Source organism: Artemia franciscana, chromosome 16 (genome assembly GCF_032884065.1).
Source record: "Artemia franciscana chromosome 16, ASM3288406v1, whole genome shotgun sequence".
In the NCBI taxonomy this organism is placed as follows: domain Eukaryota; kingdom Metazoa; phylum Arthropoda; class Branchiopoda; order Anostraca; family Artemiidae; genus Artemia; species Artemia franciscana.
The window spans coordinates 1286731-1304330 of record NC_088878.1 but is presented as its reverse complement, the minus strand read 5'-3'; the positions used below and the strand labels follow the sequence as shown (position 1 = coordinate 1304330).

At 35.5% G+C, this 17600-nt stretch overlaps 1 protein-coding gene across 2 annotated transcripts in view; it reads right to left on the bottom strand.

The window, feature by feature from the left end:
• The window catches only part of LOC136036887 (adhesion G protein-coupled receptor L1-like), a 150159-nt gene that overhangs the window by 97950 nt on the left and 34609 nt on the right, over positions 1–17600 (bottom strand). For both annotated transcript variants that reach the window (XM_065719246.1, XM_065719245.1), the window contains exons 4-5: positions 7431–7598; positions 1094–1314 (exon numbers count right to left, since the gene is read on the bottom strand). In XM_065719246.1, coding sequence (XP_065575318.1) covers positions 1094–1314; positions 7431–7598 — 389 coding nt within the window. The remainder of the gene's footprint in view (positions 1–1093; positions 1315–7430; positions 7599–17600) is intronic.

Below are 17600 nucleotides of genomic sequence, written 5' to 3'. Positions count from 1 at the left end.
CAAAAAATCCCCCTGAAAACGCCAGTGCACTTCCCATTAACCATTACTATATGTAAGCACTGGTCAAAGTTTGTAACTTGTAGCCCCTCCCACTGGGACTGTGGGGGAGTAAGTCGTCCCCAAGGACATAGTTATAAGTTTTTTCGACTAGGCTGAATAAAATGGCTATCTCAGAATTTTGATCCGTTGACTTCGGGAAAATAATTACCGTGGGAGGGGGCCTAGGTGCCCTCCAGTTTTTTGGTCACTTAAAAAGGGACTAGAACTTTTCATTTCCGTTATAATGAGCCCTCTCGCAATATTCTAGGACAACTGGGTCGGTACGATCACCCCTGAAAAAAAAAATAAACACGCATCCGTGTTTTCGGATTCTACGTTTTTGTAAATTCCAAATTCTGCAAAATTCCACGTTTTTGTAGATAGGAGCTTGAAACTTCTACAATAGGGATCTCTGATACGCTGAATCTGATGGTGTGATTTTCGTTAAGATTCTATGACTTTTAGGGGGTGTTTCTCCCTATTTCCTAAAATAACGCAAATTTTCTCAGGCTCGAAACTTTTGATGGGTAAGAATAAACTTGATGAAACTTATATATTTAAAATCAGCATTAAAATGAAATTCTTTTGATGTAGCTATTGGTATCAAAATTCCATTTTTTAGAGTTTTGGTTACTATTGAGCCGTGTCGTTCCTTACTACAGTTCGTTACCACGAACTGTTTGATCCGTTCGAATAATTTAGTGCCCTTGTGAGTGCGTCAAAGGTGTATTTTACCCAGCGTTTTGGCACAATTTGACTCTTTAAACTATTCTCAGCATATTTAGTACCTTAAACTTTAATCCTGTATGTTAGGGAGCGGAGTAGGGTGATTCTCTCGGGTTTCTACGATATTCTCTTATATTCAAAGGGACAAAAAAGAAAGCAGTGCCTAAAAATCAAACTGACATAGGCTATAAGAGATCTGTCACTCCTTGATAAGCTACCAACACTAATACGAAAAGCTGCAAAATATTTGCGAAGTTTTGCTAAATTTTAAAAGGTAAAACATAAATGCAAAAATCTACGATGCATAAAATTAATAAAATCAACTTACATTATCTTTTATATCTGATATCCAGAAGCTTGTACAGTTCTTATAGTCTGGAAGTAATGGAGAAAACTCACATCCATTATCATTTTCAACACATCTACTTTGAATTGATCCCACATATCCTGGAGGACAATCCCAAACCTTTGATAATCTGCTCCAGAGGGTATAATCAGGCTCACCGTAGAGACCGGTTGCTTGACACAAACAATTGCCTGGTGGCACGGCTTCATAAGAAAAGTCAAATTATTAACGTAATAACATCGTAAACTGACAAAATGAATGCCAAGTTGACAAAAAGCTTTGGTAAACCACAAATTAAACGAAAACACTTGCCCCCTCCCCCTGTGTCCTTTCTTCTGTCTATGGTCTTCCTCCTATCATTTACGTTAATCAAGGTGAAAAAAAACTTTTTTCCGCAAAGAAGTTTTTCAAAAAATTTTAAGTGCTTCATTAAACCAACGACGAGTAAAAGTACAAATAAATAATTTTTGTGTCTAATAAATAAACAATTAATACTCAAAAGGATGAGAAAATAAGAGCAGTAAAGTTGACACCTCCCGTGTCTTATATTTTAAAGGTTTTCTCTTTTGTTAACTTTAACAAATCCAAAAGTATTAAGTATTTCAGGAATGAATACCAGTATATATATCGTGTGAAAACAAAGAAAGGAAATGAGAAAAATCAAAAAGGTGAAAAACGAGGGTTTTATCAGCCAGTAGCAAAATATGAAAAACAAGCAAATATTTCGACAAGGACCTCCGCCAAGTCGTCCTCAGTGCTAAAAAAATAAGAAAGAGGAAAAAGAAAAAAAGAAACAAAGAAGAAACAACAACAAAATCTAACCTTCTTAAGTAAACTGTATGCGAGGAAAAAAGACACTGAATCAAACAACAAAAACCAGCTTGAAATCAATGAAAGAGAAGTTACCAATTAGATTGAATAAGTATCCTTTGCCTTGGAACAGATTTCGCCTGTCTACAATTAAATAAAAAAAGCTAGTTTTTTTAACTGAAAGTAAGGAGCGACATTAAAACTTAAGACGAACAGAAATTACTCCGTATATGAAATGGGTTTTCCCCTCCGCAATCCCTCGCTCTTTACGCTAAAGTTTTTAATTGTTTTATAAATTAGAATTGTGGCAAAGAGTCAAACTTTAGCGTAAAGAGCGAGGGATTGCTGAGGGGAAAACCCATTTCATATACGGAGTAATTTCTGTTCGTTTTAAGTTTTAATGTCGCTCCTTACTTTCAGTTAAAAAAAACTAGTTTTTTTTATTTAATTTCTGAACGTTTTTGAATTAATGCATGTTTGATTTTGGCTCTCCGCATATAAATTATTGATCCAAATCAGGGATGCCAATTGGAACGGGAAGAAGCAGAGGGCAGTTTATCCCTTAAAATTTGTCCCCCATAGATTCTTAATACTTTTTCTGTGTTTTTATTGAAACATTCTAACAAAAAACGAAATTAATCCCTAGATTTAAGAAGATGACCTTTTAGTTCCAGTCCACTTTTTCCTTATAACCAGTCGAAAAATCTTGTAATAATTAAGACTATAGGATCTGGTCAGTGGTGGATCCAGGCGGCGTGGGGGTGCCCCCTCCTGAAGGAGTGGTGGATTTGTGGTTGGGTCCGCTTGCTCTGGTTTGGGTTGGGAAAAAAGTTTTTTTTTGTAATTGGTTTTTAATAGTTCAGTTTTTAATAAGTTTCTAATTATTAAGACTTTTTCCTTTTGCAAATAAGTTTGAAACAAGTTTTTAGTTACTTTGTGCGGTCTCTGTTAGATTTTACTAATGACGCATACTGCCAAAAAGTATTTAATTAGATTTAGGTTTATCACGGGAATCTGTCCATTTTATCACAAAAGCCAATTGGGAGGCAAAAATCTTCATTTCGTAATAACAAGGGGGGGGTTAAAATCCTAACTTTTTTAGGCTATCGAAATGATATTTCAGGATTGCGCTTTCACAACGGAGCTGAAAAGCAAAATATTTACTTCTTTTTACTGTCAAAAATTTGTTCTCGAGTCTTGCTATGGCACGAGGCAAAGAAATTGATATCATTACTTTTTTTGGCTGTCTGTTTTGGTTTTTTGGGTTTGCTGTTTCTGCGAAGCAGGGTGGTTTTTACAAGATTGTTGTTTTTTAGGGGATTTTTATGATATAAAGTAAGTGAGTGAGTTGAGAAGAGAAAAAATTATTAATTTAAGTTTTGGATTTCGGTGAGCAAATGGTGGCCACTTTACTGCGTATTTTCATCTAATTAAACCTCTACATTATTTAACAAATCACCTCTGTTCATCCTATAACATTAAAATAAAGGTCGTACTCCTTAAACTTTACTAAAGGTTCGTATAAGTATGTACTTAAAACTAATTATATGAGGCAAAATACTCCTTCAAGGAATTGATTTTTAAAAAATTGTTTATAAAAGAAGGCAAATAATTATGTGTCTATTTTTTTTTTATCTAGCTGGTATAGATGGGTCTCTGAATTCTCAGCTTGAATCAGTGAAATTGCACTTATTTTTTTCAAACATTTGAAAATAAAAAAAATGATGAAAAGGGGAAATTCACACAACTTGAGTTAAACACGGAAACAGAATGCAACTGCAATATTACTTCAGATTTTCTCACTTTCTCAATACCAACCAGTCACAAAATATAGTTATGATTTTGCATAGGGGTTGCATATATTGGTCCATAAACTTGCCTAAACTGCTATATATGCAGCTGATGATTTTTATACTTATTTTGATACATACCATCCAATCATATTTCCACGATTAGTTGTTTATAAATCAAAGTTTTTATAGGACAATTCGCTTACTTAATGCTAAACCTGAGTCAATTTCAAATTTTTATTTTTTTGCTCAACAAACATATTCAGATTTAGACGTTTGAATTGAATATGTGAAAATATCAAGATTAAAAAAAAAAATTAGAAATTTTCACAGCTTGAAACCCTGAGAATTTAAATCATCAGTCTATAACTATCAAATACGAAGATAACAAACACATAAATATTTGTTTTTTAAGGAGTATTTGAACTCATATACTTAGTTTGAAGAATATACCTACATGCATATTTATTAGAGTTCCTATTTTTCTAACGATTTTAGTCTTTATTCGAATATTTTAGGATGAATAGAAGAGGAAATACTAACGAAGAGCTCTAAACTGACAGAACTCTCGACTGACAGGACTACCCATTATAAACATTCACCAAAATATTGAAGTAGACATCGACTGTGTAATAGAGGGATATGGCGGGAGTAGAAATAGAGAAATAGACTTTTTCTTATAAAATTGAAAATTCTGTAATTTAAGCGAGATATATTGAACTTTAAAAAGCAAAAATATACTCTACGTTGTTATGAAAAGTTAAATTTTGATTAGTAATTTTTGAAATTTTGTCAAAATTGACACTGTTTATTAAAAAACTACTTTTAAAAAGAAACATTGATTAGTTAATCCTTTATTGCCTATACTTAAAACCCTCGTTTTAAGTGTCTTTTATACCTTAGACGACCTTAAGAAAGGTTATTAAAAAGTTAAAAATGCAAATTCTTTTCTTTCTTTTGTTTTACCGCCAAACTTGTACGTCGGAATACGATCCTATTTAACTCTAGGGAACAACTGGTATGAAAAAAAAATGATAAGTAAAAAGCCGAGTGTATTTTGGGCCTTAGGATAATAATTATCAAGTTAATATCCTAATATTAAACAATGCTGTCAGGTTACCTGACAATGCTGTCAGCTTCTGACAAAAGAAGAAACGGAAAAAATTCAATTCAGGCAGTAGAATTTAGCCTCATGCTACAAATAACTCAAGAAGTAGCCTAAGGATCAGGAAAGTGTGCCAAATGTGGCGGAACTGTTCTAAGTGTGCAAGGCTTTGCTAAGAGTGGCTAAACTCTGCCAGGAACAGCAGAACTATGCCAAGCTTCCGACAAAAGAAGAAATCCAAAAGTATTTATTTAAGAAGAAAAACTAAGTTAGTTCTTTTTTTCTTGTTTTAATCGCCGAAGACGGCTTGGTGGAGGTCCTTGAAAAAGTATCTGCTTTTACCATTTTCACTATTTATGTCCTGTGATGTTACCCTAGTCTTTCTCGGCGAAACACTTAGTATTTCTTTTCTATTTTTGAGGGTTTTCTTATGATAATGGCCATCTTTGCCAAACTTAGCCTTAACCAATTGAAAGAGACTATATATTCTTCATTTTTGGTCGTATTGCATAGGTAATCAAGAAACATTTAGTTTTTTTTCTATTTTTGTGGGTTTTTCTAAGAAGATGGCCTGTCTTTGCCAAGCTTAGCCTTAACTAATTAAAAAAACTATAAATTCTTCATTTTTAGTCGTATTGCATGGGAAATCAAGAAACATTCAGTTTTTATTCTATTTTTGTGTTGTTTTTTTTATGATAATGGTCATCTTTGCCAAGCTTAGCCTTAGCTAATTGAAAGAGACTATAAATTCTTCATTTATAGTCGCATTGCATAGGTAATCAAGAAACCTTTAGTTTCTTTCTATTTTTGCGGGTTTTTAAGAAAATGGCATGTCTTTGCCAAGCTTAGCCTTAACTAATTGAAAGAGACTAAAGATTCTTCATTTTTAGTCGTATTGCATGGGTAATCAAGAAAAATTAAGTTATTTCTATTTTTGTGGGGGGGGGGGGTTTAAGAAAAAGCCTGTCTTTACCAAGCCTAGCCTTAGCTAATTGAAAGAGACTGTTAAATCCTCATTTTTAGTCGTATTGCATGGGTGCTCAAGGATTTTTTTATTTTTCTATTTTTATGGGTTTTCCTCGGATACTACTATAAACTCTCTAGTGAAAACTGATAGAAAGGAGGTTTGACCCTTGTGCTAGCTCATATACATTTTATTTATTTATTATTATATTTTTTATACACAGCGGTACGTAAAACACAAACGTAAGGTTCAACTGGCTGCAAAGTCAAAATAATATTTTGAAGTCGCTTACTCGGATTCCTGACCAAAGTTTTGCTCCCGCAACACTTTTGTCTGCGGAGCCGCCAAAAAGCTGATGGAATACTTCTCCTTACATTGGCAATGTAAATCGAATTGTTTTTATATCATAGGTGCTGTTGGACTTTCTCCAAAAACTAAAATATTTTGAGCCTTATTTGCATTTTTTTGGACAATCTTGTACCTGGCGGACTGACCGTATTTCAAATAGTAAGCTATACGAAAAGTGTAGTTCAATCCCACTTTCTGGGCTAAATGAGAAAAAAGTTGACATGTCTAGGGCACGTTCTGCAGATGAACGACGACAGATTGTCGAAGATTGTCCTTTTTGGCCAACTGTCCAGGGATAAACGGAAAACAGGTCGTCTGCGGCTGGGATGGGAGGATGCCATACAGAAAGATCTAAGGGAAATGGGAACTTCCTGGGAGGGTGTAAAGAAGTAGGCTTTGAATCGATTGGGATGGAGGAAGAGCGTGTGGAGCCGTGTTGGCCTCAAACGGCTTGGTGTTGCAGTGAGTTGTTGTTAATAGTAGTAGTAATCTTGTAGATAGCAGTAAACAAGACATAATCCAGTCTGCTGTGTTCCACACCTTGTTAGATGCCAGTGTGAACGCCCATATAGTAGCTATGTTATCATTTTGGTACTCTAATAGCTATATAAGAGTGAAACTTGGCCTTGAAAAACTCAGTGAGCCAGTTAAACTAAAGAGAAGACTTTGACAAGCTTCCATCTTAAGTCAGATATTATTTAACATGTTGACTTCTAAGGTTACAAAACAATTTCTGTCGGGCTAAGATTAGATACTTGTGATTTGAGTCTAATAAGCTGTGCTGATGATTTAATTATGTTGAGTTTCTCATTGAGTGTACTGAAGGATAATTTAGTTAAGCTTGTATCTGGTTATAGCACTATTGGTCTATAAGTTAATGGCCAGAAAACTGAATTTTTTGGTTTTCAGCTCTGCGAAACGAGAGGCACAAGCACCAACTGTATCTGTAGATGGTGCTATTATCGCACCGTTTTCTTCGCTCAAATATTTAGGTCTTCTATAAGGCCGAGGTAAGAAAACTACATGTTGTTGTTTTGATGGTGGGCTAAAATAAACTATCTATCTATGTATCTATTGATGTGGCAAAGTTTAAAGAAAAGAAAATTAAACAAAATATTTTAGAAAAATTTGTAATGTATCTTACTTTTCTAAGGAATTTTTATTTTTCTTGGGTTCCCAATTATTCTATTTTCAATCATGTTTCAAGCACTTTTTATCATGCAATTTCCTCTATATTCTCTATAAATTCACCTGAAAAAACCGAATATCTTAAAAGTCAATCTGCTTAAATAATATTCTTACTTGGTGTTTCTGAGGTGGTTACTGTAACTGGCTCAGTGCCATCTGTGGTTGAACTGCTAGTAGCTTGAGATGTTGTTGAAAAAAGTTTTTCGGGATGTTGACAGAAAAAGTAAACACTCGACGATGAACCTAAAAAACCTGGGTTTCGGGTAGCATTCCAACTGTTGTCTGAAAATACATAAATCCTTTTTTAAAAATTCAAAAGACTAGAAAATGATGAAGTACATTTCGCATATTCTATGATATGCCCACTTATTTTTGTTAAAGGGAACAGCGATTTTGGATATACATCTTTAAACTCATGTAAACCTAAAACCCTACCCCTCACTCCACCCTCAACTCCTTCTTTGCAACTACTTAACCACAAAAAGTTGACATCTGTTAATTGGATCATTCTATTGTTGGTAATATAAATTAGCCGCCATCAGGGGCAAGTTTAAAAGATAGCACGGACGGCATAAATCTGAGCTAGTAATTTATGGTTATTAGGATTACAAACAATGTATTCTCAATCAAGATAAGAAAACTTAAATTTTTCGACTAATTGCTTATTTTCTAATTGTTTACACGAATTTTGAAATTTTATGTTACGATAAATAAAATGCAGTTTAACGCTCAGGAATTGATAGTTTTTTATTTGTATTAACTTCAACTCCAGTTTTTTTCAAAATTCACCTTCTCTCAGATATATACGCAAGATTATTCCCCCCCCCCCAATATATTAGCAAAATAAAATCACAAAAATCTGAAGATTTCAAAGGAAGTATAGGCTAAGAGCCCCCCCCTCTTTTGTATGTGTTCCCAGCAGTACCAATCGTGAGAGGGATGTATGGGGGGCTTGCCTCTAGATGTTTTTGCCTCCTTTTGGATTTTTTGGCCCCCTCCTAGTATTTGAGAAATATCTGTTTTAGGTATTGTACCTTTTCATTCCAAATACATTTTTCGGGTATTCTCGGTGGGAAAAGAAATTCATAAAACAACAAAATTGCTATATTTTGAATATTATTCAGAATGTTTTTTTCCCTTGTCATATGTAAAATCCCTATACTTTCAATCCTTGTATTTTTATGAATTCGCACCAGTCTATGCATTTTTATTATATATAATTTTAAGTTTGATGCTTTCCAGATAAATTGCATTCGGATTATATTGGGTACCCTACCCGACCGCAATCAAAGAATAAGCTGTACGAAAAACGTGGTTCAATCCTGCTTTTTAGGGCTATAGTGAGATAAAGGTTGAAATGGCTGGAACACGTTTTGAGGATAAAGCTTGAAAGACTGCCAAAGATCGTCTTCGTTGGCCAAGCGTCTAGGGTCTAATGCAAAGCAGGTTGTCCCCGAATGGGTTGGGATAACATAATAAGGAGGGACTTTAAAGGAAATTCGAACTTCTTGGGAGGTCATAAAGAGGGGCGTCCATAGATTGGGACTGATGAGGAGCGCGCGTAGCTCCTCATCCTCAGGTGGCTTGATGCTGAAGTTAGTTGTTGTTAGTAGTAGTACTTCTCCCCTGACAGTCTTCAACGAGATGAGAATGACGACAATGAATGAGACGACCAGGACAAGTTCTGCAAATGAAGGATGACAGATTGCCAAAACTTAGAATAGATTGAGGCAGATGAGGGGTGTGCGTTGTTGTGTTTGCCTCAAGCGGCTTTGTGCTGCAGTATTTTTTTAGTAGTAGTGATGGTATTTGCTGATCATTAGTCGTAATTAGCAGGGCAGCCACTGAAAAATTAAAATTTCACTTGCAAAAATCTCTGGATATAAAATATTTTGTCTGACTTTTGAAAAAGGGAGAAAACCTCCCTAAAAGTCAAGAAATCTTAGAAGAACCAAAAGGGCAACTTTGAAGTAGGAGTAAGGCTAATCATAATCGCTTGTGGTCCAAAAAATTTTTCCGAATGAGGGAGTTCGGCTTCAACAAAATTCACTGATGAAATACCAGCTGGTCTCATAATTCTATCTTTCGGGGGCCTTGCCTCATTTTGACCTCTGTGAGGTCAGATGAAGGAGTCCTTGAATTCTTTTTATTAGCGCATCTACCTAAAGGAAGTGTCAGATGAAAACAAAACACAGAGGAAGAAAGTGTTAGTGTCCTTGCTATTTTTGTACATTGACCCTATCCAAACTCTATATAAGGGAGGGAAGTGTATAAATTCATAACACCAGGGCATAAATCAGAATGGGTTGTCATATCTCACCAAAGTTGTTTGGAAGTAAAACCAGAGTAATTGTCTTGATTTCACCTTTCTCAGTTTCGTACCTGTTCCAATCTATGGAGGGGGAGTGTGCCCGATCTTTTTATCTTCATACTACGATGATAGATTACTAGGTATAAATCAAAATTGATTGGGAAGAAGAACTAGTATCTTGCCTTTGCCTTTCTAGCAGTCTATGTGTAACCTTATATTTCCTGGTAATAGAATCCAAAAAACTTTATGAGCATAAAAAGGTTTACTTTATGAACATATGAACATAAAACAAATTTATGAACATAAATATGAGATAGAAGAATTATCTGCTGGAATTGAAATACAAACTACATTCAACTTAGTCAAACAACTAGTAAGTATGCTAATTATTTCAAGTTTAGACATAATTTTTACCACCAAATTAGAGGATTATCAACGGGAGGGCCCTTAAGTCCGCTAATAGCAAATATTTATGTAGATTATGTAGAGACCTTAGCTATTGAAACACATTTTACAAAATCTAAATTTTAGGGCAAATACATGGATGACGTTTTAGTTGTTTGGAATTATGAGGAATCACAAATTGAAGGTTTTCTGGAACATTTAAATAATTTGGGAGGGAAACTAATTTTTACAATTGAAAAAGAAACAGAAAACAAGTGACCTTTTCTAGATATCTGGAACCATAGAATGAATAATGAACTAGTTTTTTCATTTTACCGTAAACCGACTAACAACAACCTTATTTGTGCTTTGCATTAAATCACCCGACCCCAGTAAAAAGGGGTGTAGGTATTTCTTAGGTTGATAGGGTATTAAAATAAACATCACCAGAGTACATGAATAGTTAACTACCTTTTATTAAGGATATTCTAAAAGGTAATGGATATTCTGAAAATATGGTTTCTCAAATAATTGAAAAAAGGAAAAAAAAAGTAAGTGGAACCTGTAATATTAGAAGAATATGGGTCAACTCAAACAAATTACACAAACAAATTACATAAACAAGTTCAAAACAAATAATATAACTTTGCCTTACATCCAAATGTTGCCGCAGAAATTAAGAAGAGAACTAAAAAAACATTGAATAAAAACATCATTTAAATCAGGACAAACTATAAGCTCTTTGCTAAATATTGGAGAAGACAAGGTTCCAAGAAACACACACTTTTAGTAGATTCTCATCTATACACTTAGTGTTGAGTGGAGAGTGACAGTGGTTTCACTGTAGACATTCGCTTTGGTTTTATTCTTATACTAGCTGTTGGGGTGGCGCTTCGCGCCACTCCAACACCTAGTTGGTGGGGGCGCTTCACGCCCCCTAAGCCTCCCCGCGCGCGTAAGTCGTTACGTGCCATACTAGTTACGCACCATTGTAGTTGTGTCCCTGTGTCCCACCTGTGAATATAGATAGATATATATATATGTTTTTAACTACGTAAAACTTGCAAATATGCAACATTCTTCGCTGTCCCATTGACTGTGCATATAAATAGATTGTCAGGTTTACCTACTCTTGAACACGCAACATATAATTGTCCATGGGAAAAACAATCCGTATTCATGTCTATACCTCATTATTCTAATGATTGCCCTTGAGCTTTATTGATGGTGATTGCTAATCGAACATTCCCTGTGTCCCCGTCGTCATTTATACTCCCTGTGTCCCGGTCGTCATTTGGGTCTCGGTGTCCCAGTCTGTAATTTCTCTTTGAGTGTCCCGGTCGTCATTTATATTCCCTGTGTCCCGGTCGTCATTTGTGTCCCGGTGTCCCGGTCTGTAATTTCTTTTTGAGTGTCCCGGTCGTCATTTATATTCCCTGTGTCCCGGTCGTCATTTGTGTCCCGGTCTGTAGTGTCATATTATAATGACGCCATATACAAAGCCTTATATACTTATATCTTGCGAATATACAACATTCTTCGCTGTCCCATTGTCTGTGCATATAAATAGATTGTCAGGTTTACCGACTCTTAAACATGCAACATATAATTGTACATGGGAAAAACAATCCGTATTCAGATCTATACCTCATTATTCTAATGATTGCCCTTGAGCTTTGTTGATGGTGATTGCTAATCAAACATTCCCTGTGTCCCGGTCGTCATTTATATATCCCCCCTGTGCCCCCGGCGTCCCCGTTGTAGTTGTGTCCCTGTGTCCAGGTCGTCATTTATATTCCCTGTGTCCCGGTCGTTATTTGTGTCCCGGTGTCCCAGTCTGTTATTTCTCTTTGAGTGTCCCGGTCGTCATTTGTGTCCGGGTGTTCCGGTCTGTAATTTCGTCAGTCGACAAACATGACGTCAGTCGACAAACAACTTCATGTCGTCATTCGACTCGACAAACATGACGTCAGTCGACAGTCGACAAACATGACGTCAGTACACAAACAACTTATTTATATATATATATATATATATATATATATATATATATATATATATATATATATATATATATATATATATATATATATATATATATATATATATATATATATATATATATATATATATATATATATATATATATATATATATATATATATATATATATATATATATATATATATATATATATATATACTAGCTGTTGGGGTGGCGCTTCGCGCCACCCCAACACCTAGTTGGTGGGGCGCTTCGCGCCCCCCCCCAAGCCCCCCCGCGCGCGTAAGTCTTTACGCGCCATATTAGTTACGCGCCATTGTAGTTGTGTCCCTGTGTCCCACCTGTGAATATAGATAGATTTATATATGTGTTTCAAACTACGTAAAAATTGCGAATATACAACATTCTTGGCTTTCCCACTACTGGGAGCTTTCCGTTTCCAATTGCCAGCAATTGATCTGAAAATGTTTGACCAGAGTCATCGTTACACAGACAGACAACTTATTTTTATATATATAGAAGATATATATATATCTATATATAAAAATATATATATATATATATATATATATATATATATATATATATATATATATATATATATATATATATATATATATATATATATATATATATATATATATATATATATATATATATATATATATATATATATATATATATATATATATATATAAATAAATATATATATATATATATATTCTTTTTAATTTTTTGTAGTTTTTACCTTTTTTAGTTTTTTTCTTCTTTTATGTTAATGCTAAAACCAAGGTTCAAACCTGGAGCCTCTCGGAGCTAGAACCTGAAACATAACGCTTTACCAACTCAGCTACTTCGGCGTGAATACATTCGTTTTGAGCAGCTTCCTCGGGTGTTGCCATTGTTTTGCTGGTCGTCATTTATATTGCCTGTGTCCCGGTCGTCATTTTTGTCCCGGTATCCCAGTCTGTAATTTCTCCTTGAGTGTCCCGGTCGTTATTTATATTCCCTCTGTCCCGGTCGTCATTTGTGTCCCGGTCTGTAATTTCTCTTTGAGTGTTTTTTCTTTTTAGTATTTTTTAGTTTTTTACATTTTTTCTTTTTTCAGTTTTCTATTTCTTCTTGCCATTGTAGATTCTTCAGTCATTTTACAATTAGAAATTTCTCTTTCAACGGTCTTCTTACAATTAAAAATTTGTCTTTGAACGATATTCTTAAATACCTGTGTCCTGGTCGTCATTTATATTCCCTGTGTCCCGGTCGTCATTTGTGTCCCGGTATCCCAGTCTGTAATTTCTCTTTGAGTGTCCCGGTCGTTATTTATATTCCCTCTGTCCCGGTCGTCATTTGTGTCCCGGTCTGTAATTTCTCTTTGAGTGTTTTTTCTTTTTAGTATTTTTTAGTTTTTTACATTTTTTCTTTTTTCAGTTTTCTTTTTCTTCTTTATTTTTCAGCTTCACTATGAAATACATATCGCCGAACCTTTGTTTTTTAAAATAAAATCTGGTAGGCATTGATGACCTTATCCAAGTCAAAATCCCAAACCCAATCATCATCGCTATAATTTTCAGTTTTGATATGTTTTGACTCTCGCTGTCCAGGTGGATCTTCATCTAACTGCGCGGTTTGCGTTCTTTAACCTCAAGCCTGTTTCCTTGCTGTTCTTTTGATTCCTCGGGACGCTTTCTTTTCTGACTTTCTCTATCAGCAGCAAGTTTTTTGGCATAGACTCTTTGAGCATCTTCATCGGCTTTTGCCATTGTAAGTTCATCAGTCATTTTAAACTTAAACATTAATAGATTTCTACGTGAACATATATGTCTTAAATATCTTTAATGACGTCACCGTCATAGCAAAAATGACGACAACTAACTTCATGACGTCAGTCGACACAGAAACATGACGTCACCTGACACACAGACAGACAGACAACTTATTTTTATATATATATATAGATATATATAGATTGTAACGTCAGTGCTGGAAGTTTGTTTATAATACGAGTTTTTCTAATTTATTTTTTCGTGTGTTTAGTTTTTTTTGTGTTATGTGTTAAAAAGGAATGTTCTTTTTTTCTTGTTCTTTTCGTCTTTATCCGTTGAGAAAGGCTCTCGGACGTGGGGCCGAAATATTCGGAGCATATTTTTCTTTATTATTAAGATGTTGTTTGGTTTTTATTTTTTCATTGCAATGTTGAAATTAAAAGCCATTATTTTTTTTTTTTTGCTTAATTTATTACAGATAGTCAAACGGGCGTAACTCATGAATGACTGGGTAAATTAATTTGGAAATTTCAGTAAATGATAAGGGAGGTATTCAAAAAGAGGATATTTGTATACTACCAATCCTGTTAAATTACGACTACTATGAGTGCTACCACTAATGCAAATGCTACTAGACTACTCCATCTACAATGTCTAGGGAAAATTTGAACTAAATCAAAAGACGCTAAGTGTTTGCACATCGTCAAAAGAGTGTATCTCAAGAATTGATTTGGTTATTAAGTTGGAACTTTCAGAGAGTGCTAAATGGGGAAGGTCATCTAACCAAAAGGCAGTATATGCACGCTACTACTAATACTTCTATCAATGCTGTATTTTCTAATGGTACTACTACTTCAACTAGGCTACTAATTCTATTGTATTTATTTTAAAGGTAATACGTTGAGAAATTTTTTTGTGGGGAAAGGTTAGCTTAATCACAACATGCAGTCTGTATGTAAGTTCTCAAAGGTTTTGTGTGTGATATTGAAACTAACAGGGCTTGTTGTGGGGGATGTTGAACTAACCAATAGAAAGAGAGAGAGAGAGAAAGGTTTATTTAAACAACAATCGTAACTCAAATGGCTAATTTGATGTTGAAGTACAAAACATGTTATTAAGTACTATTATATATTGACGTTAAAAAAGGGACGAAAGAGTTCTGGTAGCGGTTTATCCGAGCACGCTCAGGCACAAGTTTTAGCTTCTGTCTCGTACGGCTGACTGTCAAGGCTTCTGGTGGTAAAATATCACGGTGAGCAGGGTTAGGCAGCAGCATTTTTCCAAACCTCAGGATAAGCTCACCCAAACGGAGTTCCAAACTTTAGAGTTCAAGGGTTGCTAGGGCATCGTGGTAAGAAAGGTCTCTGTTATTCAGGATGATCCTGGTTTCCCGTGTTTGGACTGACTCCAGTTTCTGCATTAGATAGGTGGTTCTCAATGCTGACGGGCTCCAGACAGGACAGGCGTATTAAAGTATGAGGTGCATCCTGTTGCTAATGCTTCTACTCATACTGCTACTACCATTACTACTTCTATTACTACTACTGCCACTAACATTAAGGCTACAAAATTAATTCTGCTGTTACTACTGCTACTGCTACTACTGTAGAAGAAACTGTAGAGAACTAAATTGTACCACACTATGCCCACACAGGTTGCTAAGGGAAGACATAAAAAATACTTCAAGAACGGTTCATGGTATTAATATTAAACTTGCAGCTCGTGTTGAAGGGGGTGTTGAAGACACCAAAGGTGTTATGTGCATACTGCTACTAATATTACTACAACTATTGCTCAGAGAATTAAGTTGAAGCTTTCAAGGAATACTTAGGCGGATGCTGAACTAAATCAAAAAGTCCTAGTGCCATTTTTTGGAGGTTGGATTCATAAGAGATTGGAGGGCAAACAGATCTCCTCCCAAGTCCATTCATTGTCCAAACGCATCCTATAAGGATTTTTGGACAGTCATTTTGTTCAGCATAGAAGAACGGTCCAGTAACTATGTCTCTAGGGATATTGGGTATGTCAGTCCCCACAATTATGTAACAGGCCCATTATTCTTTAAAAATTAATATCACTTTAAAACTAAATCAAAAAGTAGTGTGAATATGGTTGCCAATATGCTACCTCAGTAATACATCGAGAATGATTGGGGGTTCAACACCCAGGTTGAAAAATTTTTGGGAATGATATTATGTTTTTTCAGGTCAGCTTGAGAAAATGAAAAATTAAGTTAAAGAATACTATTTGTCTCAGGATTAAACTTTGGTCAAAAACTTTCTTCGAAATACAATTAGCAAGCCAAACGAATTCTCATAGAAAAAACTGTAAATATATAAAACACTTTTTTTCCATGAAAAAACTGTCTATAAAAAATAAACAGAAGTTAATCTAAAAACTTTTTTCTACAAAACAAGTTTATCAGAGAAAAGTGAAGAGCTTCATTAACTCAAAAATGATCAGAAATAAAGTCAATAATCTTCCAACCTTAAAACTACCACGAATCCCCATGAATAAATAAACGAAACCCAAAACGGAGAGAATTACAATAAATAACCGAGTCAAACTCAAAACGGAGCATGACGGTCCCAAGTCTGCAAATGAGGAGGGTTGGGCTGTGGGCTTGCAACCCACACCCGGGACCTTGAGGGGCAACCCTCGGGGGAAAAACAACTGCAACTGTAACGTCTAAAACAGCTTCGGATACATCATCTCCCCAGATAATGACCCTCGCATGCCCCGGACCCTATTTTTGACTGCGAAACAGAATCTAAAGATGGGTTTTTGGAACGTGAGAACGATGAACTAGATATTCAAGACAGACCAAGTTATTAAAGAGATGAGACAATACCTCATCCATATACTCGTTCTCAGTGAAATCTCGGTGGACTCCATGGCATTTAGTGGTCACCCTTCTGTCCACCGCGTTGGTGTAGGAATTCTGATGTCGCCACTTGCACACAAAGCAATGACAAACTGGAACCCAGTTAACGAACGTATAATGACAGCTTGTTTTGTATCAAATCACAAAAAAATGACCATCATCGCCTGCTACACTCCAACGAACGAAGCTGATGAAGAGGAGAAAGATTCTTTCTATAACATGCTACACTCTGCCACCAAAGACGTCCTCAGGCATGATATACTCTGTGTGGCTGGCGATCGAAACGCTAAAGTCGGTGCAGACCGCCAGTACTGCCCTGAAGTTCTAGGCCCACATGACATGGGAGAGATAAATGAGAACGGTACACTACTAATCGATTATGCACTAAGCAACGATTTGATAATAGGCGGTAGTATGTTCGGTCATAAAACAATGCACAAGTACACTTGGGTGTCCTCCGACGGCCGAACGAAGAACCAGATCGACCATTTTCTCATATCAAGACATTAGAAATGTAGTCTATCTGACGTGAGGGGCTTTTGAGGAGCGGATGTTAATTCAGATGACATCCTGATGATAGCCGAAGTAAGAATCAAACTAAAAGCTCATAAGCGGTAAACTAACGCCGCAACACATAAACAATTCGACATCGATAAGCTGAAAGATCCTGACATCCGCAAAACTTCTGCTTATCGCCACATAACAGATTTGAAGCGTTAAACCTGCTCGAAGAAGCCGATGACTTTGATGTAGAGAACATATGGACCTCAATCAAGAGTGTGTACCATGACGTTGCGAAAGCTAACCTTGGCTTCAAGAAAAGAAAGAAAGAAGAATGGATATCGGATGACACCAGGAAATACTTCAGTAGCCGCAAGGAGACCTGGACACTTATCCTGAATTAAATAAAAAAAACAAGTTTTTTTAACTGAAAGTAA